The sequence below is a fragment of the Magnolia sinica genome, chromosome 5, assembly GCF_029962835.1.
Source record: "Magnolia sinica isolate HGM2019 chromosome 5, MsV1, whole genome shotgun sequence".
Taxonomy (NCBI): domain Eukaryota; kingdom Viridiplantae; phylum Streptophyta; class Magnoliopsida; order Magnoliales; family Magnoliaceae; genus Magnolia; species Magnolia sinica.
In genome coordinates, this window is record NC_080577.1 from 33,866,299 (window position 1) to 33,889,577 (window position 23,279).

Sequence of the window (23,279 nt, forward strand, 5' to 3'; positions counted from 1 at the left end):
GACCCGTTCTTTTTCCATTCTCATTCTCTGGTCCAATTTCTTGCAAAACAAACTTTCTCCGCACAACGCACTGTCTTTGCGCACATACTTCACACAACAAATATTCTCTGTTAAAAAAAAATTCTTCCTTTTGCACGCCTTCGCGCAACAATCATTTGTTGCGCATTCCCGCGCAATCATTTTCCCTTCTGTGCAAAGAGCTTTAGAAGTTTCAAAATCTTCTAAGTCTTGAATTCTTCCTTTACTTTTCAAGACTTTATACTTGGTCTAATAACTCTCAATCTATAAATATGCAGCACTCGAAGGCTTCGTCTTCAAGAAGAAAGAATCATCCATCTTCTTCAGGATTTAAACAAACTTTCTAGAACACTTGGGACTGCATAGAGATTCATGAAAAAGTCTTGAAATTTCATAACCCTTTTGAGAACGAAACTATTGCCATTCTTGTCAATTTGCGACGTCATTGGTCAATTCTGCGTAGTGAACCATTTGATCACATGGTTTGAAATAATCTCGTTTCTATGGATAACTGGATTATGATAGAACCGAGAATTTTAGAAGGACGTTTGGAAGAAAGTGAATCTCGTCAGAAAGCCGGCATGATCTATAAATTACGATTCTTACGTCCTTGTTATAATCCCTATCAACCCTTTCCCACTAATTTCTTTGAGACTGCTCAACAACGTTTCTTCAATGAAAATCCACCTTGGAAGACAGATGGATTTTTGGCAAGAGGTCTTCTATCACCTCGAGATTTCTATAGTGCCTGGTCTCGAGCCATTATTTAAAGACATGCTGTTATCCTAGAACAAATTGGCATTTTTGATACAATTATAGCCACGTCAGAACATTTCTACGGGGATGCAGCTATTTTCAAGGGTTTTTTTAATCATTGGTCTCCAATTACCAATTCATTTCATCTTCCGTTAGGCGAGATCAGTATCACCTTGTGGGATCTCCTTTGCATAGCAGGTATTCCTATCATGGGCAATATTTTTGACAAATATTTGCCTTCGAATGAAGAATTTGCTCTCTCTTCTGCAGGAGACAATATGTCTGATGTTTCAAAAACTTCTCTCAAACTCTTCAGAGAAATGGTTAACTTCCCATCGCCTGATGAAATTCATCCTCTTGACTGGCTAGCTCATTTTTCTTGAAACTCGCGGTATACTTCTTTTTCTTTTCTCTTTCAGAATCTTTATCAAATCATCTATTTGATAATCATGCCATTATTTTAACAGTTTTGCAGGTCAGAATCATCAAAGCCTTCAAATTGCACACAAGAATATCAAGAATCCTTTTAAATACATCTCTTCTTGTGAATTGGCTGCTTTCTTGCCTTATTGGCTAAGCTTGGTGATATTTCCAAGTTTAGAACAAGAAGAAATCATCAGACCATCTCTCTTTGTAGTTGCGGGCGCAATGTTAGAAGGTCGGAAATATTCAATAGCTCCTCCGGTCCTTTGCTTATTGTATCGTACCTTTGGAAATGTCATTTCTAGTTCAGAGAATTCATCTTCCGAGCCTATTTCAATCTGTGCTACTTGGCATTTCTTCAGAGGCTGGTTAGGAGTATATTTTCCTTGGACTTTTAATGATTATGAAAGAGTGTATTCAAATTCTCACCGACTCCCACTCCAACATTATCAACTGAGGAGGATGATTGAAAAATCAAATGGCTGGGTTACTAGAAAAATAGAGAAGAGTGATCCCATTGACTTATTTCAATTTTCGTTTACTAGTTTCCCAGACGATACAGAAGTTGTCGATGATGATTTTATTTCTTCTTATGAGCACTCATTCCCTATTTCTATCAGATCCAATACTCTTCCTTTGAGGAAAGATAACAAATTCTAGCGAGAACCATATTATCCCAGCAGATTTGCTTGCCAATTTGGTTTTAATCAAATAGTACTGGAGACTTGCGACATTGTTACGAGGTCCATGAGGAGTTATGGTATCGGACCATATAATTGGGCCTTAATATGGAGGCAACTTTTGAATGTCAACATTGGATCTCACTTCATAATTCTCGGTTATAATTATCCAGTTCATACTTCTTATTGCTAGATGGATGGAGGGTGTGGATTGGCTGGTGTACCACACGAGGTATGAGCACGTGTCGTGCGAAGATGGGATGCAAATTTCCTACTAAATCCTTTCGTAGGAGTGGGGCACACCGTGATGTTTGTGAGAAATCTACTCCATCCATTAGTTTTGTGGGATTATTTTAAGACTTGAGGCAAAAATTGAGCAGGATCCAAGACTCAAGTGGGCCGCAACCTGTTCATTGGACCTACCGTTAATCCACCGCAACTCAAAAACCACGTAGATTGGATGAGCCACCAATTGGAAGAGTCTTGACAATCGGAAATGATGATCACCTATCCAAAAGTCCAACCAGTGTTAGACGTTCAATTGGCAAAAATCTTCCAATTTATGGCTGTAATCGTCCGAATGTGTGACATTGGGCACATGGGTCATCCGTTGTGGAGTATAGCAAATGAATGACACTGCATACGTACATACGACAACAACTTGGGTGAGACCTTGACCATAGGAGCCCACCTCGACGTATGAATTGTATATCCACTCCGTTCATCTGTTTTTACATATTATTTTAGATTATGGTCTCAAAAATGAAGTAGATACAAATTTCAGATGGACCACACCATTGAAAACAATAGTTATTAATGATCATTGAAAACCATTCATGGCCCACAAAAGTTTTAGATGCAGCTGATATTTGCCATCCAACCTGTTCATAAGATCACAAAGACATGGATGAAGAGAAACCACAAACATCAGCTTGATCCAAAACTTCTTTGGCCTCCAAAAAATTTTGAATGGTAGAGGTTCAATCAAAATGTTTCCTGTGGTGTGGTCCAGTTGAGATTTTAATTTGCCTCATTTTTGGAATCAAGCCATAAAATTATCTTTTAACATGGATTAGTGGAGTGGATAAAATAAAAAAATAACAATGGACCCCACAAGTTTACTCAGTACGCTAAGGGTACTGAGTTACTCAGTACGCAATCCGCTTCCGTCGTCCACGTCGTACAAACAGCTGAAGGGAGATCAGAGTTACATGGCCCCACCAATAATGTATTTATCATATCCACACCGTTCATCCATTTGGAGAGATCATTTTAGATCGTGAACCCAAAAATGAGTGACATCCAAACCTCAATTGGACCACACCACAAATAGCAGTGAGGACAATGATTCTCACTGTTGTAACATTCATAGGTCCACCATAACGTTAGCTTTCCATCCAATCTGTTCATGAGGTCACAAAGACCTTGATGAATAGGAAAAATAAATATCATACGATCCAAAACTTTTGCAACCCCAAAAGGGTTTCAATGGTGGACGTTCAATATCTAGCTGCTTCTTTCCAGTGTGGTCCACTTGATCCTTGGATCTGTCTTATTTTTCTCATAAAGCCTCACGACGAGCTCGCCAAATGGAAGAACGGTTTGGATATAATATATACCTCATGATGGGACCCACATAACTTGATGACGTCAACCCAATCGATGACGTGCGAGGCACCGTCCGTCCGCCTCCTTTGAATAAGGGCTCGGGGCCTTTTTTTCGAAGCAGTGAGGGTTCCGGCGCGTTCCGGAACCCTAAAATCTCTCCCGAGGGCCGATGATTTCGGGGATTTCGATGGATTTTGCGCCCAGATCTCTCTAAATCAGAGGCTTCTATTCGAATGGCCCATCAAACACAGCTTCCGATCAAGGCGATCTTCTTTACAGGTACCGAAATCTACCGTTGAAAGTTTTTCTTTTTCATTCTCACTCTCTTGTCTAAATTCTTGCAAAATAGACTTTCTCCACACAACACACTATCTTTGCATGCATACTTCGCGCAACAATTATCTTCCGTTCAACAAAATTCTTCATTCTGCGCACCTCCGTGCAACAATCATTTGTTGTGCGCTCTCGCACATTCATTTTCCCTTCTGCGCAAAGAACTTTAGAAGTTTCAAAATCTTCTAAGTCTTGAATTCTTCCTTTACTTGTCAAGACTTTATACTTGGTCTAATAACTCTCAATCTATAAATATGCAGCACTCGAAGGCTTCGTCTTCAAGAAGAAAGAATCATCCATCTTCTTCAGGATTTAAACAAACTTTCTAGAACACTTGGGACTGCATAGAGATTCATGAAAAAGTCTTGAAATTTCATAACCCTTTGGAGAACGAAACTATTGCCATTCTTGTCAATTTGCGACGTCATTGGTCAATTCTGCGTAGTAAACCATTTGATCACATGGTCTGAAATAATCTCGTTTCTATGGATAACTAGATTATGATAGAACCGAGAATTTTAGAAGGACGTTTGGAAGAAAGTGAATCTCGTCAGAAAGCCGGCATGATCTATAAATTACGATTCTTACGTCCTTGTTATAATCCCTATCAACCCTTTCCCACTAATTTCTTTGAGACTGCTCAACAACGTTTCTTCAATGAAAATCCACCTTGGAAGACAGATGGATTTTTGGAAAGAGGTCTTCTATCACCTCGAGATTTCTATAGTGCCTGGTCTCGAGCCATTATTTAAAGACATGCTGTTATCCTAGAACAAATTGGCATTTTTGATACAATTATAGCCACGTCAGAACATTTCTACGGGGATGCAGCTTTTTTCAAGGGTTTTTTTAATCATTGGTCTCCAATTACCAATTCATTTCATCTTCCATTAGGCGAGATCAGTATCACCTTGTGGGATCTCCTTTGCATAGCAGGTATTCCTATCATGGGCAATATTTTTGACAAATATTTGCCTTCGAATGAAGAATTTGCTCTCTCTTCTGTAGGAGACAATATGTCTGATGTTTCAAAAACTTCTCTCAAACTCTTCAGAGAAATGGTTAACTTCCCGTCACCTGATGAAATTCATCCTCTTGACTGGCTAGCTCATTTTTCTCGAAACTCGCGGTATACCTCTTGACTGGCTAGCTCACCTGATGAAATTCATCCTCTTGACTGGCTAGCTCATTTTTCTCGAAACTTACGGTATACTTCTTCTTTTTTTCTTCTCTTTCAGAATCTTCATCATATTGTCTGTTTAATAATCGTACCATTATTTTAACAGCTTTGCAGGTCACAATCATCAAAGTCTCCAAATTGCACGTGAGAATATTAAGAATTCTTTTGAATACAGTTCTTCTTGTGAATTGGCTGCTTTCTTGGCTTATTAGCTAACTTAGTGATATTTCCAAGTTCAGAATAAGCAGAAATCATCAAACCATCTCTCTTTATAGTCGTGGGCGCAATGGTACAAGGTTGGAAATATTCAATAGCTCCTCCGGTCCTTTACTCGTTATATCGCGCTTTTGGAGATGACATTTTTGGTTCTGAGAATTCATCTTCTAAGCCTCCTTCAATCTATGCTCCTTGGCATTTCTTCGTAGGCTGGTTAAGAGTATATTTCCCTTGGACCTTTGAAGATTATGCAAAAGCATAATCAATTTCTCACCGACTCCCACTCTAGCATTACCAACTAAGGAGGATGATTGAAAAATCAAATGGTTGGGTTACTAGAAAAATAGAGAAGAGTGATCCCATCGACTTTTTTCAATTTCCGTTTACTAGTTTCCCAGACAATACAGAAGTCGTCAATGATGATTCCGTTTCTTCTGATGAGCACTCATTTCTTATTTCTATTAGATCCAGTACTCTCCCTCTGAGAAAAGATAATAAATTCTGGCGAGAACCATATTATCCCAGCAGATTTGCTCGCCAATTTGGTTTTGGTCAAACAATACCGGAGACTAGTGACATCGTTACGAGGTCCATGAGGAGTTATGGTATCGGACCATATAATTGGGCCTTAATATGGAGGCAACTTTTGAATGTCAACATTGGATCTTACTTCATAATTCTCGGTTATAATTATCCAGTTCATACTTCTTATTGCTAGATGCGTTGGTGGGCTCATCAATATTATTTGGTGTGTAATTATTATCCGGTAGACTATGCCATATGTATTCTTCCACCGCATGTAAGAAGCTATCAGAAAGACTAAGGTATAAGTTACATTGAAGAAACAAATCGTGCCCCCTGTCCGGGTTAACTCTGTGTAAAGATTTCTCTGGAAGATACTGCTCATGAAGTAAAAACTGTTGATATCCTTGAAGGATGGATAACATTTGGTGTTCCTTTAAGGAATTCGAAGAATACATTCAAACCATCAAACCCCTAAGAAGAAAATAATAATTCTTTACAATTTCATTCTCTATCGCCTTTGAAAATGCTGCGAGATAATTTTCCTTCATCATCAAAGAAGCAAGAGACAGAAAAACCCCATAGCTCTCGTTGGAAGGATAAATATATTATAATTAAGGACTAATAGTTGATCCTAAAGATTTAACTTTTGAATAGAGTACTGTAGACATTTTGACTACATTTGCTATTGTTGTGATTTGAACCTAATTCAAGAGAAATGCATTTCTATATGTTGTTTAATCAGTGTTTAGAATTTTCATGACTTAGCATTAAATAAGATAAGCTAACATATGCATTTGTAGCATTTGGATGCTACACACAGTTTAAGCTATTAAGTAATTGGAGCAAGTGTAACTTTGACCGAGTATACTTGACTGGTCATGGCTTGACTTTACTTTACTGATTTGGACTTGACATACTTAACTTGACTGGACTTGACATACTTGACTAGACTTGACTGGACACTTTCACACACAATTTAAGCTCTTGAGTAGTGGAGCAATCATAGTTTTTTAGACTCTTAAGTAGTTGAAGTCGAGGTCTTACATGAATGGTCTCCGTAACTCTTATAAGTTCGCTGGACTTATCACGGCCAGGGAGTTCACAAACCATGATCCATCAAAGGGGCCCAGTGAAGCTACCGGGGCAGTGAACTCAGTGGGTTTTACACGCAGGGTTGGCCGCAGTAACTCTCCAGAGTTCACAGGGCTCGCAAGGCTACCTTAGGGGTACCAAATCCAAGGTCGTCAATCCATCGATGAGAGGGTAGTTCATTTTAAAGACACATCCTCATGAGCTTCTACTGGAATCAAACCAGGAATTTGGGGGGTCTTACGCATACTTGTCCTATCTATGGACGAGCCAAAGAGCGCACATTGCAGCCTGCCAGGTAGGACCCATTCACGGGAGGGCATTTTCTCTCACCTTCCACCGTGGCACTGTCGAAAGCTGTATAGATGGCATTGGTCTCACGCGTGATTGGCCGTTATGGACTTTTTGGCCGCTTAGGGTTTTTAGTCGCTGGCTTCATCTGCTGCCCGCATGGCTCTAAGCATGTAATAGCCTTCGCGGGCTTTTTAGGGCCACTAGCTTTTCACTGCTGCCCACATAATATTTGATATATCGCTGATTGTGGTAGATAATAAATCGTCATCGCTATTGTAGGACTTATGCGTAACATTCTGGTGCCGTAACTGATAAATCGTCATTGGCAATAATAATATTCTTGATAATATTTATGTTTAAAATAGTGTATTAACTTGGGAATAATATCAGTCTGATGATAATGGCTTTTGTCATAGTAGTCAGTAACAAATAGCGATGGCAATAATTGGCGATAATTTTGATTTTGACGATAATCATCGGCGACAAATTTGATACGCACTTGATATGCTTGAGAATCTTGCCTTTTATTCATATAAGAAGAAGGATAATACAATGGCATTGCCTTCTGAGGGGAGGCTCTTTTATCATTCTGCTTGTCTTGCCCCCTTTTGATTAAGAAGTAATACGCTGATAATGTTCATAATCAAAATTGCAACAACCTTCAGAGATGATAGATTCTGATGAATCGGGCATTGTCATGAATACTTGTAGTCCCACATTCTAATCAGAAAGATATAAAGGGTCGTGTTCACAGTAGAATGTGACTTTCCTTCCAAATAATCATGACTGACTTCAATTAGGATTGTGTGCCGTTACTTTTCCTCTTACGTCATACATTTTCCTTATGACAATTTCGCCACTATCCATCATTTCTTGTAAAATTTTCTTCAAGGTGAAGCAATTCTTAGTTCGGTGTCCAAGAAGACGATGATAATAACAGTAATCATTTTCTTTCGTCATCTTCATCTCTTTTGGGCGTTTTGGCCATGGCAGCTTGATTTTCTCTGTAGCCAATAACTGATTCATCATAGGAAGTATATCATTTTCTTTAAATATATACCTTCCAAAGTTATTGAATTGTCCAAATCTTTTCTTTATTTTTTCCATTGTAGAACTACTCATATTTCTTTCATCAGAGTTTCTTTGTTCATCTCGATAGCTCTGCATTTTTCTTTCTTCCTTGTCAATACTGCCCGAAGTCTTTCTAGAATCTTGAAACATTTGGTTCATATAAAAATCGAACACTTTCCCACTGAGCTTTTCTAAATTGCAAGCTTTTACGATCAAATCTTGTAAGGTCTGTATATTCGGGCCAACGAGACCCATTGCAATATCTAGTCTTATGTATTCTATACATAACTCAACTTGTTTTTCTTCTTTCGCCAATTATGAACAAGATGCCCTTAGAATTCTCCATTGATCAATGAATTCTTTGACTGACTCGTCTTCTCTTTGGCATATGGATGCTAAGACGTCTGGACTAATTCCTTCAATGGATGGCCCAGGAAGCTATGAACGATAATAATGAATATTTCTGATGGGACTTGCTATAGGAGATATAAAAAAATGGTGTTTTTCTTGTCATAACAGCCTTCCCTTTATCTTTCCATGTCTTTGACGGATCCTTTGCAAACGCCACATTTGCAGTTACTTTTCTCTCTTGTTTTTCATCCTTTTTTATCACTATATCACCCTACTTTATCATCTTCTGTAATATATCTTTCAATGTGAAGCAAGCTTCTGTAGGATGCCCCAGAAAACGATGATAATGACAATAGTTCTTCTCTTTCGTCATCTCAACTTCCTCCGGATTTTTGGCTTGGGGCAACTTGATAGTTCTAGCAATTAGCAGTCGCTCCATCATCAGCAAAATGTCTTCTTTCTCAAAAGCATACTCTTTGTGAGAGTCATATAATCGAGATCGTTTATCATTCGCACGACCTTTGTAATGATTTGAATCTTCTCTTTTCCTTGCTTCTTGTCTATTACGAAACCCATCTCTTTTCTTTTCACGATCAATGACATTTACCATTGATCTATTTGATACCCTTCTTTTTATTCTGTTTTGAAAGATTGGCATTTTCCTGGCCATCAACTCTAGTGCATGTGCTTTTGTAGCCAAGTCGCAAAAGGTTCTTATGTTAGCACTTGTAAGCCCGAATGCGATTCCCGTTTCCATAGAATTTAGGCATATCTTCACTTGTTCTTTTTCTTCAGGCAACTGTCTGCACAAAGCTCCCAAAGTTTTCCATCTATTGATGAATTTCTCTATAGGTTCGTTCTCTCTTTGCCGTACAGCAACTAATTCTGTAATACTAACATCGTGATCTGATGAGAAGAAGTTGGACATAAAAGCATCCTGCATTTGTTCCCATGTCCGTATTGACTCTGGCGCCAAATTGGAATACCATCGGAGTGCTTTTCCTGTTAACGAGGATCCAAACAATCGTAAACAGTATTGTGAGATTGTGGAAAAATTACCCATCGTGGTGATGAAGTGCATTAAGTGTTCTTTCGGAGACCCATCCCCGTTGAATTTTTGAAAGTCCAGATGTTTGAAATTAGCCAAAAATGGTATGTCCTCAACTTCTCTTGGATACGGCGTTCTATAGCAGAATCTTCTGATATGCTCGCATTCCCTGACTATTTCTATAACTACTTGTCGCATTTCCTCTTGAGTTACGGCTCTCATGGCAGGCGCAGAGCCATGTGATCCCGTTTTCGGAGGCTGCGATCTTTCAAGCCGTTACTCATTTCCATTTACTATAGCCATCATTGGTGAGGCCACAACTTGAGCCACATTGCGGGCAAGAGTTGCTAAGGCTTCTCAAAGATTCCGACATTCTTCCATTAGAATCCTCTGAGTTTGTGCCACCTCATTCATATGCTCATCAACATTCAATAATGGATCCTAATTCGTCCCTGTCATATATACGGTAGCCTTTTCATTCCTTGACAAATATGTTGTCAAAGCAGAATATGAGTGCATTGGAGTGATAGAGCTTGATAAGAGAGGAGTCTCATTAAGTTGCCTCGTACTTTCACAAGATTCGACTGATTGTAACATTACCTGCAGAGGCGTTACTTGCGAAGATACAAAGGATGATGAATCTTCTACAGGTGATTTACCCTTCTCCCTTCTTGTCCATCAGATATTCGCGACGGGCAGGGTTGGAAAATCTCGCGATGTTGGGGAATAAGGGATCTACCTGGATAAAGTGCCGGAGGAGCGAGCACAAGATTCTTTCTCATCGCGTTTCTCGTCACTGGGCCTCTGGTCATCTGTGGGGGAATCGATTTGGCAGCTGCATGATCATGGGCCTTCGACCTCCGACTAGAAACAACAAGCCATTCGTCTCCTTTATCTTGCGGGAGTGGTGATACAGACATCACTCCGGCGACAACTCGCGAAGTACTACTTTTAGTCAGTGTTGACGTACTTGGAATTAGCTGATTCTTCGAACTCAGAGAATGATTGTGAGCGTTTTCCACTACGAATCCAGTGGGGATGAAGTAAAAAATTGTTTTGCTGGAAGCGATTGCCATTGGTTGGAATTTGAACCTGTCTGCTGTAGAGTAGTTCTGTCAAAGGACAAAACGACATCAATTAGTATTTATTTGCAAATACACTTTATCTTGGAGATGAAAGGAAGGATATTCCCGTTGAGAGTCGACATTTTGGCGTCTATATAGCGCCAAACCAAGATGAAATTCTCTAAATAGTTTCCAAAGTTGAGATTAAGTAAGATAATAAAGATCCCCAGTAGAGTCACCATTTCATTTCGACCAGAAATGAAAAGTATTTGATTTGGGGAATTATCTCACTTAATGATAACAGAGAGAAGGAATGAAGAGAATAATCATCATATTTTATATATATTCTGAATTCGTTACATCATTTCCATCCTTTGATTCCAAGATAAAGTCTTTATGATTAAAAATACAAATATTGAATGGGTTCAAATGTAAATTTCGGCAACATTCCGGCTCATATCATTCAAATCTCCATAGGAGATGTGCAGATCTTCTTTCATATATATATATATATATATATCTTCATGAATAATATGACGGGATACTGAAATATCCTAAAGAAAATTCTTCGAAATATCAAATATATGCTGTCTTTCAGCTATCCACGCAACTCGATAATGAGTAGCGCAGCCCAAGGAGTTGCGTGGTTCGGCCTTGTGTTCTCCCCCTCTCTCTTCTCTTCGATACCTGTCAGAGGTACCAGTCTTCTGAGAAATCCAATCCCTCAAATGAAGGGGAAAGGGGGTATTTATAGGCCTTCACACATGCGAACCCTCGATCTTCGTGCTGTGGGGCCCACTTCACAATATCTCAACCATCTAATCCGACCTAATCGAACTGATGTTGCGCGGACCCACGCAATCAATATGCTTTGCGCGGGTGCGCGCAACACAATGTCTTTCCCCTTTTTCTATTTTTATCTCTTTTTCTCTAGTCTTTCTTCTGATTTTATTTCTTCAATCTTCATTATTTTTATGTCTCAACAGTGAGAGTGTTGTATCGGGCTATCAAGTGAATTTGTAAACATGATTATATGTATCTAATATTTACACATCACGATCAAGCATTAAAACTACAAATAAGAAAAATTGCATAAATACTACTTTTTCAATTTTTTTGGAAAAAAAAATGCTATCGAAGCTTCTATTCGCTCAAATCACTTCAATCTACGATTTTAATATTAAAAACTATAGTAAGAGTGGTCGAAATCTCTTGTAAAATTATCTATGAGAGTTTTTGGAATGAGAATTTTTTTAAAAAAAATGGAGAAAATGGATTTAAATAGAAAAAAAGTGGCCGTTTTTCGACCGTTACGGGGGTAACAGTCGTTATGCCCCGTAACGGCCTTTACGGCCACCGTAACAACTGATACTGTCCTAAAAAATCAACCACCCGTTTCACCCCCGTATCACGTAACGGTCATGACTGTTACCTATACGTATCGGCCTTTACGGGCGTATCGTAATGGATATGGAACACCTTGGGCATAGTCCATCAACAGATCAATTGTTCGGATTACCAAACTATAGGCCCCCACTTGTCAAAAACTGAAAACCTGAGTATACTGTGAAAATCCTCACCCCAAGGTTCATATAGTTCGTCTTCAAGATTATATGGCAGAAAATGCTGATGACAGGATACAGAGAAAGGGTGAAGTATATTGATTTCATTTAAAAACCAAAGCGTTTAGGCATTATAAAGTTGTAAAACTCATATCATTGCATGAAATGTTTTAACAATTTTATTTTTTACCCAATTTAGCATTAAATAAAATAAAAACCACCTTTGTGTTGATGAGACGCCATTCCATGTATAAGTGATATATCGATTTATTTTTGGCATATTCTTCTTTGACATGTAAGTAAGAAAGTGTCACCTTACCCATTTTGGCATACATTTTAGACATTAATGATTTAATCTAACAACACCAACCTCATATTGACTGAAGATGCTGTAAGTGGACCAGATGGGGAAAAATGGACATGCTTATGTGCTGCTGAAGGGGGCCCTACCACATCGGCCAGCATCCACAATGCCAATTGTTTTACATCCTGCAACTGCTCATCTGGTAACATGGTTATCCTCTATAAGTTGTCATTTTTTTAAATGTACTTGGTATTTTGTGCACATCCTTCGAATATTTATGTCAAAATTAGCGAACTAGCTTAGGAGGATGAGATGCATGATTTCTACTGATAGAATGATTTATGTACAGTCACTGGTAAAGAAAGTTCACAAGTATCCACAATTATGTATAATGCCAAAAGATCCTAGATGCCATTTAGCACATGACTGGATGCACACAACATACTATATTTTTGTTGCCTGTGTTTAAAAATTACTATTTCAGGTTATGTCTTGCATTTTAACTTCCAATCTCAAATGTGTATCACTGTTTATCACTTACTAATGCTTGTTAGGTAGTATGTGTATTTTCTGATTATGGTTTTGATGGACATTGTTTTCTCTTGAGATTATGATGTCAGAACTTGACCTGCTTGGCATTTTATGTGCCTTACACAGGTTCTTCTGCTACATCAAATGCTGCAAAGAAGCACATTTCCGGCAAACTGGTTGTCTACATTCTCTTACTGTGTGTTGTTCTTACAACTGTTGCATTTATTGCTTCGATAGCTTGTTATATCTATCGGAAGGATAGATGTCCTGTGCAAACGCCAATATTTTTGTCTGACAAAGAATCAAGCTGGAATAGTGCTACCAACTTAATAAGCCGTCGGTCAGCTACAGTGCCAGAATTTCAAGTAAATATAAACTCTCGGTTCAACCCAATCACAGGTAAGATCAGTGTCATGGTTTTGCACCAAACTACATTTTCTTTTGAAGTGCAAATGCAAATGTTTATTATGAAAATTTCCAATGAGGTGCAAGCCACTTATTTTTATAAGCTCGCTTTTAGGCCAACTTGTTCTCAGAATAACCACACAAACTTCAATAGCTGTCTATAAATAAAACCTTGTAATATTTTTAATGCTTTCAGCTGGCATAGAGAATTTAAGTCAGATGCCTTTGTCTGTTTGGTTTCTTTTTGCTCTTGTTATGGGTGGTTGATGCACTTCTATCCTGAAACTAGAATTGTGGGTATATCCTAAAGCGGGCTTGCACTCTTGCTGGTCAGCAGTTGAGCAGGTTGGCATGTTGGGTTAGGAACATTAATGGAATCGAGTTAATATGCATTACCCCTGGTCCAATTATCCAAGGTACTTTAATGACGTGAAAGGGTAGCGAGAATGAAATATCAACAATATAAAGTAAAAGCAAAGCAGGAGAGAAGGGAGACAACCTACTTATACAAGAGTCCTGGACATTATTATGCCACTGAAGACATTGCCTGACTTGACAACCATGAGTTGGCCATAAACAACTTGAATGACGCATCTCCAAGCCTTTTGTGGTCCCTTTTCATCTACACAAATAACATTTTCCAAATCCTCAGCTATCAACTTGATTTCTCAATTGTTTTAGAGCAATATGTAGCGTTGGGTTGGAATGTGGAATGATGGAATTGTAACTGCAAAGTGGGTAATCCAAGTGGGCCCCGCCCACTAGGAGAGGGAGAGGGAGAGGGAGAGAGAGAGAGAGAGAGATGGGATGTGGCAGTTATGAGGTAACCACCTACCCATTACTCTGGCAGTTTCGGAACTGCATGAGTAGTTTTCTCCTGCGGTTTGATAACTGCCCTGGCTGCTTTTATATAGCTTGCACACAATGACCTCATTGGTGAGTTCTGTAAACAAAGCAAAAACAATGAAGGCTTTGAGGAAAATGATTCTCCTTTGCTTTTCTGTATTTGAGACAACCCTGAAGGGTTGAATTTATGGAGTTCTACAACGACTATCCAAGGTAAAATGATAAATACAAAATCTTCTATTTATACATTGTCTATCTATAGAATCGGCTATACAAGGCAAAGCATGTGGCCTGTCTAACATCCTCCCTCAAACTAATGCGGGTCATCGACAAGTAATAGTTTGCTAACTAAAAATGAGTGTCGTGCAAAAGTGAGGGGCTTCGTGAGAATGTCGGCAATCTGATCATGGGAAGCAACATGTGGTAGTGAAATGAGCCGAGACTGAAACTTCTCATTGATGAAGTGACAGTCAACTTCAATATGTTTTGTCCGTTCATGGAAAACCGGATTAGAGGCAATCTGAATGGCACTCAGATTATCTACATGGAGTGGAGTAGGATCTTGTAGATGAACGCCCAAGTCAGAAAGAAGTCCACGTAACTAGATAATCTCACTACAAGCTGCTGACATTGCTCTATACTCGGTCGTGCTTAATTTGGAAACAGTGGCCTGCTTCTTACACTTCTAAGAGATGAGGGAAGTGCCAAGAAAAACACAGTAGCCAGTGGTAGATCTGCTGGTGAGAGTACAACCGGCCTAGTCAGCATCTGAATAAGTACGAAGATCCAAAGAGGCCGTGGAGGAGAAGAACAGAGATCGATTCAGAGTTCCACGTAGGTACCATAAGATGTGCAATACTGCAGTCATATGAAGAGTTCGAGGAGCAGAAACAAATTGTCTGACAACTTGGACCACATAGGTAATATCAGGACGAGTCATTGTTAAGTAAACCAGACTCCCAACCAAACGGCGGTATAATGTGGGATCTGCAAGGGGTTCACCATCGTCACGGCCATATTGAGACGTTAAGTTCCAAGGGAGTCTGAACTGTCTTCTGATCCATTAAGGAGGCCAAGGCGAGAAGATCCTTGGTATATTTATGCTAGCTGACCAGGATTCCACATATAGAACGCGAAAATTTAAGTCCAAGAAAGTATGTTAAATGACCTAAGTCCTTCATATTGAAGGATGACTTCAGAACGTCCTTTAATGTCGAGATGCCACTATCATCACTACCAGTCAGAAGTAGGTCATCAATATAAACGAGAACAATGACGATTCCATGCTCAGAGGTGCATAAGAATAAGGATGGATCATGACCACTTTGAGTAAAGTCAGCTCTTATAACAACATCATGAAAACGTTGGAACCATGACCGAGGGGCCTGTTTGAGACCGCGTATAGAGCTTTCTTCAAGTGACAGACTTTATTAGCAGGGATTAAAGAACCAAGAGGAAGTTTCAAATAAACTGTTTCTTGGAGGTCTTCATGAAGAAAAGCATTTTTCCACGTCCATCTGAGTGAGTGGCCAAGAGCGAACTGATGATACTGCCAGAAGAGTGCAAACAGTTTTCATCTTGGCCACAGGAGTGAATATCTCATCATAATCAATTCCGTGTTCCTGTTTGTATCCCTGAGCGACAAGCCGAGCTTTGTATCGATCTAATGATCCATCAGACTTGAGCTTCACAGAATAAATCCATTTACTGCCAATTAATTGGTGGTCAGGAGGTGGAGTGACAATGTCCCACGTATGGTTATCATCCAATGCTACAAGTTCTTCTGTCATAGCCTTCTTCCAACAATCATGATTGGCTGCCTGATGGTATGAAGTAGGAATAGATACAGTATCCAGGGTAGTATTCATGGCAGACATAGAGTATATCAAACAATCAGGTTATCGATGTTCACGAGTGGAATAACGTACTAAGATAGGATCTGGATCGGTTACAGGTACAGTAGGAAGAGTAGTAGGTGATGGATCTGTACATGGTCATCGTGAATAAACCTGCAATGGACAAGGAGGTGGACTCGACACAACCAGAATGTCAGGAAAAATAGTAAGACCAAGAGAGTCTGGTGTGGGCGAAGGAGGACCAAATGAATGGAAGGTAATATGCTCAAGAAAAACTACATGTCGTGATACCCGTACACAACGAGAGACCGGGTCATAGTAACGAAAACCCTTCTGAGTTTCTCCAAAACCCAAGTATATACATTTTATTGATTTTGGGGAAAGTTTGTTACGTTCACGTGATGCCAAATGAACATAACATACACAACCAAAAATACGAAATGTGGAATATGTAGGAAGAGAACCGGTGAGAGCAAAGTAGGGAGATTTACTATTCAGAACTGTGGTTGGCAACCGATTAATTAAGTACACTAAATGCATCATAGTTTCTGCCCAAAAGGAATAAGGAACACTCATAGCTGTCATTAAGGTATTGGCAGTTTCAACAATATAGCGATTTTTGCATTCAGCCACCCCATTATGTTGTGGAGTATTAGAACAGGTGGTCTGATGAGTAATCCCATGACCCTGAAGATATGTACGAAAATTTGTGGAGAGATACTCTCCCCCTGAGTCAGAGCGGAGAGTTTGAATTTTTACTCGAAATTGAGTGTCTACCATAGAATGAAATATTTTAAAATTTTCAAACACCTGTGACTTAGAGTGCAAAAAGTAAATCCAGGTGTAACGGGTGAAATCATCAATGAATATAACATAATATCATAGTCCAGAGAGAGACATAATTAGGGAAGGACCCCAAACATCCGTATGCACCAGTTCAAACATATATGATGATTTTGTAGTACTTAGAGGAAAGGGAATACATTTACTTTTTGAAAGGCAACAGGAAGAACAAGAATAATCCAAATCACTTTTATTAAGATAAATATTCCCTAACATGCCAGAAGAAAAGAGCTGAATCAAACGATCAGAATGTGGATGACCCAGGCGAAAGTGCCAGAGTTTCCACATTTTATTTGCCGAACAAATATCCGAGGAAGAAGGAGAGAAGAAACAACGAGCTGAAGTAACGGATGGGTGAAAGTCCAGCACGTACAAACCTCCATGCCACCTACCCTTCCCAAGTACCTTCCCCGTTGCCAGATCCTGCACAAAACAACAATTTGGAAGAAAGATGACCAAACAGTTATTGGATGTAAGTTGACCAACAGAAATTAAATTTGAGGAGAGTTTAGGGACATGAAACACATCACGAAGGGTAAACTGGCGATGGTCAGAAGGAGAGAAAGTTAAGGAACCAACGGACTGTATGGGTAGTTTAGTGCCATCTGCAGTAGAAATAGCCTGATTGCCAGTGTAGGGACGAGTATTGTGGAGATATGATACATCACCAGTCATATGATTTGAAGCACCGGAATCGAAAAACCATGGAGAAGATGAGGTGATACCTGACATACCAGCCGCAGAAAGGGCCTACATGATCTGCTGGAGCATCGCAGGAGTCAAAGGTGAGGAAAGACCTTCAACAGAACCAGTGGATGCAGTATCACTAACAGAAGGCTCGGAAGAAGTAGTCGCAGAAGTAGCAGAAAGAGCACGACCACGGCCATGACCTCGACCACCACGTCCACGGCCGAATGAGGATGCGTAGGCACGTAAACGATAATCCTGAATACCATGACCAGTCCTTCAACAATACGCGCACCAATCTTTGCACTGAGTGACAACATGTCCTACTTTGTTACAGCCACGACAAGTTAAAGTAGTGGAACCACGGTTTGGTGCAGATGTGGATACAGTAAGTGCCAAGTCAGATGGTCCCTAAGATGTCCCCTGAGAGAGGACCTACAGTCGTTGTTCCTCGGCTAATAAATCATTAATAACCGAATTCATTGAAGGAGTTGGGCTACGGTTCAGAAGAGCAGCCCTGCAATGCTCAAATTCCGGACGCAGTTTCATAAGAAACTGTCTAACTTGCGCACTCTTGCGCATTGTGTGGAATATTTTAAAGTCATTTGGGAATTCTAGATCCATCATAGCCATCTCTGTCTAAATTGTAACCATTATAGAGTATAAAGTTTGAATACTTTTGTCACCCTGAATAAGGTGAACCAGATCTTATTCCAGACGGTATAACCGAGCTGCATTACTCTATTGATATATTGTCTGGAGATGATCTCACATAGCCTTAGCAGTGCGATGTGACGTGAGGCCAACAGCTATTGATAGATCAACCGAATCAAGAATCCAGGTAATAATCCGTCCATTTTTCATTTCCCAATCAGCTATTTTGTCGGCATCGGTGGAAGCGGGGATAGTAACAGATCCATCAATTAGTCCCCACAAACCTCGACCCTTGAGAAAACTTTGAAAGTGGATGGCCCATAAATTGTAGTTGGTGCCATCGAAACCAGCCGACATGGAGATAAGCATGGCTCTTGTATGCTCTGTCAATGTCCATGCATGCGCATCTATGTACGCACTTCTACCATCATGCAATCTCCAAGCGTGCAAAACCGCGTCCTCTGCGTCGGCAGGTGGACCCGACGTTGCTTGTGTAAATCAAAAGGACGATATCTACGATCATCCGGCCATAGTTCATGAATCTAAACCGTTGGTCAGGTTTCATGAATAGTCAATAGGGACTGCCTTGAAAATATTCAAGATCCAAAGATCCTGATTCTCTGATCAATGTTCCACTTAAAGGGACATGGCCCGTATTCAAAGGAAAATATCGCAATGATTGAAGGTTTTAAAAATGAGTCTTACTCACTCGGTTACTCATGCTAGCTGAGAGCCAAATGGGTGAAGCTTTCACAAGATCCACCCCGTCCATCATGTATGCTGCCTCATGTCTCACAGTATTCCAAAAATCAAGTGGGCCATATATCACATGATTTTAGAGCTTCAGGTGCACTATGGAGTCACTAACCTAAGAATTGAATAATCCGATTTTTGGAATCAAGCCAAACTCACGAACGGACGGATTTCATGCCCATTCGGTATTTAACCCCCATGCTAGATAAAGTAACCCTCAGCAGGAGATTTTTTGGATTGCCCCGTCCACCACTCAGCCATAAACCATACACGTGGAGTGCATCAATTTAAGTAAATTTTGGGATTTACTGTGTAGAGTATATTGGACATGCAGTTTGGCCTTGTTCATGTGTAGTGTGTGCAGGCATTTTAGAATTAATTGTGTGGCTTGATTTCGATTGAACAAGTTGACCCCAGGTGCTAAGATAGGCAGATACGATGATCAAGATCATATATGATTGAAATCTGAGTAGATCGGCTGCCTATTTAGGCACTCACAAATTATTTTAAAGAATGATCATGCGATAATTGAAAAGTAGGGTTCTTCTTTCAAAGATGGGTTTAGCTCTGCTTTCCACATGAAAGGACTTTTTTAATACTTAAGTATCATCAAACAAGAAGTAAATATTTACAGTAGGTCGAGAAGAAGTTGCAGGGAGTCTTTTTTGAATGAAGAACTATTTGTATTGAAATAAGAGTACTACAATGTATGAGCATAAAATTGAAAAACGGTTAAGAGATTACTGTTACTCCTAAGGTTAAACTAAAGATAAAAGATTGTGCCAAGGAAAGATAAATTTGGTTAATAATTGAAAGATAATTTAATTGATTTGTTAGATTGGTGTGTGACTTGTGTGTATTACTCTATTACCTTCCTTTACTACTATTTATAAACTTTATTGATGTATAGACGCTCTATATATACCATTCTCTACTTCATTCATTTGTTTTTTCACATTACCTAATCGAGTTGTGAAGAGTTGCATTCCATTACGAAATAGTAGCATTACTACATGTTGTGAAGAAAAGCAGGGGCGTGCGGACAGGCCTCAGACAGAGCTTGGTGCGGACAAAGCTTGGGACGATCGGACGAGCTTCATGAGAGCCGGATTTGACAGAGGAGGAGCCAGATTTGACAGGGGAGTGCCGGATCTGACAGACGGTGGTGCCAGTGATGAAGAAGATGCCGGATTAGGATTGGTATTGCTTTGATATCATGTAAACAAAGCAAAAACAATGAAGGCTTTGAGGAAAATGATTCTCCTTTACTTTTCTGTATTTGAGACAACCCTGAAGGGTTGAATTTATAGAGTTCTACAACGACTATACAAGGTAAAATGATAAATACAAAATCTTCTATTTATACATTGTCTATCTATAGAATCGGCTATGCAAGGCAAAGCATGTGGCCTGTCTAACAAGTTCGAGGGATATTCCACTGGCTAGGAAATGTGGAACGCCTTGACTCTTGCATATGCTGGCACCAGCGCCACCACTAGGAGAGAGAGAGAGAGAGAGAGAGAGAGAGAGAGAGAGATGGGATGTGGCAGTTACAGGGTAACCAACTGCCCATTACTCTAGTAGTTTTGTAATTGCATGAGCAGTTTTCTCCTACAGTTTGATAAATGCCCTGGCTGCTTTTATATATAGAATGTGCCAAGGACTCATGACGAGAATGTGAGAGAAAAATTGATAGATTTCAAGCACCAGTTTGGGTTGCGGAGAGATCAACTGCGAAGGAGAAGTCGGGTTTCATCGCTGCCACACGATTTACAATGTGGATCTTACATTAAGAAGGGTGTTCCTTTAGACCCCTTCTTACACTAGTGAAAGTGGTGTGACCTTCTTCCTGCGACGTGAGACACATCCGGTAAGATCCAACATCCGATCCTCCATCTTCCGCTACCATTGGATCCAAGGAATCACTTTCAGGTAGATGATTTCCTAAAAAGAATAATGTAATGGAAATCCCATAAGGTGAGATTCATCATGCATTATCCTAGGTACTTTCACGATGTGAAAGGGTGGCAAGAACAAAATATCAAACAGTATAAAGTAAAAGCAAAGGTGGAGAAAAGGAGACAACCTAGTTATACTAGAATCTTGGACATTATTATGCCACTGAAGACATTGCCTGACTTGGCGATAAGTCACTTGAATGATGCATCTCCAAACCTTTTGTCGTCCCTTTACACAAATAACATGTTCCAAATCCTTAGTTATCAACTTGATTTCTCATATGTTTTAGAGCAACATATAGTGTTGGGTTGGAATGTGGAATGATGGAATAATGTAACGGAAATCCCATAAGGTGAGATTCATTCTGCATACAGAATCTTACCGGACTTCTACAGAGGTATTAAGCTTTAAAATTGCAAATTTAATTTATTGGAATCTGTGGAGCGCCTACTAAGTTGCTCAGTGGAAAACTATATTACTGTCTTAAGAAAAACTAAACAAGAGTATTTTGTACAATGAATTAGGACTGACAAATGAAATATTCTCACTCTTACTATATTTCTCTTCATTGCCATAGTAGCTGGACATCTCTGTTTACTACATTTAGAAATGTATAGCTTTTATCAACCCTAGAAGAATTTAGATTAATCTTGCATTATTTTTAGAGATACAACTGTAAAAAAATGGAAGGCAGTTGACTATCCAAAAAAGAAAAAGAAAAAGGAAGGCAGTCAATAGCAGCATCTTATACCGGCACTCTACCTAAATCTACAACCACACACACACACACACACGCACGATCCGGATTAACAAATCAAACTGTGTTTCTAACGAATCACTGGGCAAGTCATTTGTTTTGTCTGAAACCTTAAGATCTGAGGCATGATCTGGATTAACAAATCATTTTCTGAAAATTGATTTGTCCCAGGTTGTCATCTTCACACCTCAGGCAAGTGCAACAAACAAACCTCTTGTGCCAATAAACTGTCACACTTGATTTATGCACCGCTCACTCGTTGCCAATAAGCCATCTCTCTTTCTTTTATCTTAATTTCAGCACATCTCCTTTATTTTTTTTCTTTTGTCCCTGGATCATAGCTCCTTTATCATGTATTTACTTGGGTTCATAGCTTTTACGAAAACCTGATCTGATTCTAATTTGGAGACACTATCTAGCTCATTTTATTGAATTCTGAATTAGGACTCACCTGTTATATGGTGTCTGTTCTCCACAGGATGCATACACAAGGCTTCCTTCATGTTTCGAAGCAAAAGAGAAATGATACCTGGGGCAATTATCCAATTTTCCTACTTTGAATTGGAGCAAGCAACCGATAAATTCTCAAATTCTAATCTGATAGGGCTTGGAGGTAGCAGCGAAGTTTACCGTGGTCAGCTCAAAGATGGAAGAGCTGTGGCAGTTAAACGACTAAAGATGAAGGGAGGGCCAAATGCAGACTCTGAGTTTTTGACTGAGGTAAATACAGCTATTTTCTCTTCCCTAATCTTGCAATATCAGTAGCCTTTTCATGCTTTTTCATGCTTATGGAACAAGGATACTCCATCGACAAAAATATGCCTGTGCCGGACGCTTGTTACACATACATGTTAGACACTCATCATGGCTAATAGGACAGACTTAAACTATCTTTTCTTCTATTTATGGGTGCAGTTTATATCTATGGTGAAATGATTGCATGGAATGAACTCCACTGTTATGGTTAGACACCAATTGGGACACATGGACACTCTAGTCTACCTATCCAGACTGTCCATTAGGTCCAGTATACATTTCATGAGCTCCCATGAGATTCGCTGAAAATGCAGTCCAGCATACATTTCACGAGCAACCATGAGATACACTGGAAATGCATGAGTAGGCAGTAAAAGGAAGTTCAAGGGAAACATTTGAAAAGTTTGAAATTCAACATAATAAAATTACAAATTTTTCATTTTAATTGTGTTCTCTCTTTTTTTTTACCACTTTGTAATTCTCTTTTTTCCTCTTAATGCTTTTTTTGTTGCCACTAAAAAAATATTTTTATTTTAATTGAAATTTTTGTGATATTTTCCTGGCATTTTCTTTATATATATATATATATATATATATTGCAATAGTATCACACTATTTGCTAAAGGTTGTCACACTATTTTCAAAATGTTGTCATTATTTTTCATATTGTTGGTGACTATCTCTGTCATGGTAATTCCAAACATTTGTAT

At 39.3% G+C, this 23,279-nt stretch overlaps 1 protein-coding gene and 1 long non-coding RNA gene across 14 annotated transcripts in view; one reads left to right on the forward strand and one right to left on the reverse strand.

The window, feature by feature from the left end:
• The window catches only part of LOC131245927 (receptor-like serine/threonine-protein kinase NCRK), a 41,187-nt gene that overhangs the window by 14,083 nt on the left and 3,825 nt on the right, over nucleotides 1-23,279 (forward strand). For 10 of the 13 annotated variants that reach the window (XM_058245713.1, XM_058245712.1, XM_058245714.1 and 7 more), the window contains 3 exons: nucleotides 12,605-12,724; nucleotides 13,180-13,452; nucleotides 22,292-22,533. In XM_058245713.1, the coding sequence (XP_058101696.1) occupies nucleotides 12,605-12,724; nucleotides 13,180-13,452; nucleotides 22,292-22,533 (635 nt within the window). The remainder of the gene's footprint in view (nucleotides 1-12,604; nucleotides 12,725-13,179; nucleotides 13,453-22,291; nucleotides 22,534-23,279) is intronic. The other 3 variants (XM_058245716.1, XM_058245715.1, XM_058245717.1) reach the window with 2 other exon arrangements.
• LOC131245929 (uncharacterized) lies at nucleotides 17,171-18,648 on the reverse strand. Its single transcript, XR_009171040.1, has 2 exons — nucleotides 17,729-18,648; nucleotides 17,171-17,608 (listed from the first exon to the last, which is right to left on the reverse strand). It is a non-coding gene; the product is annotated as an uncharacterized LOC131245929 (long non-coding RNA).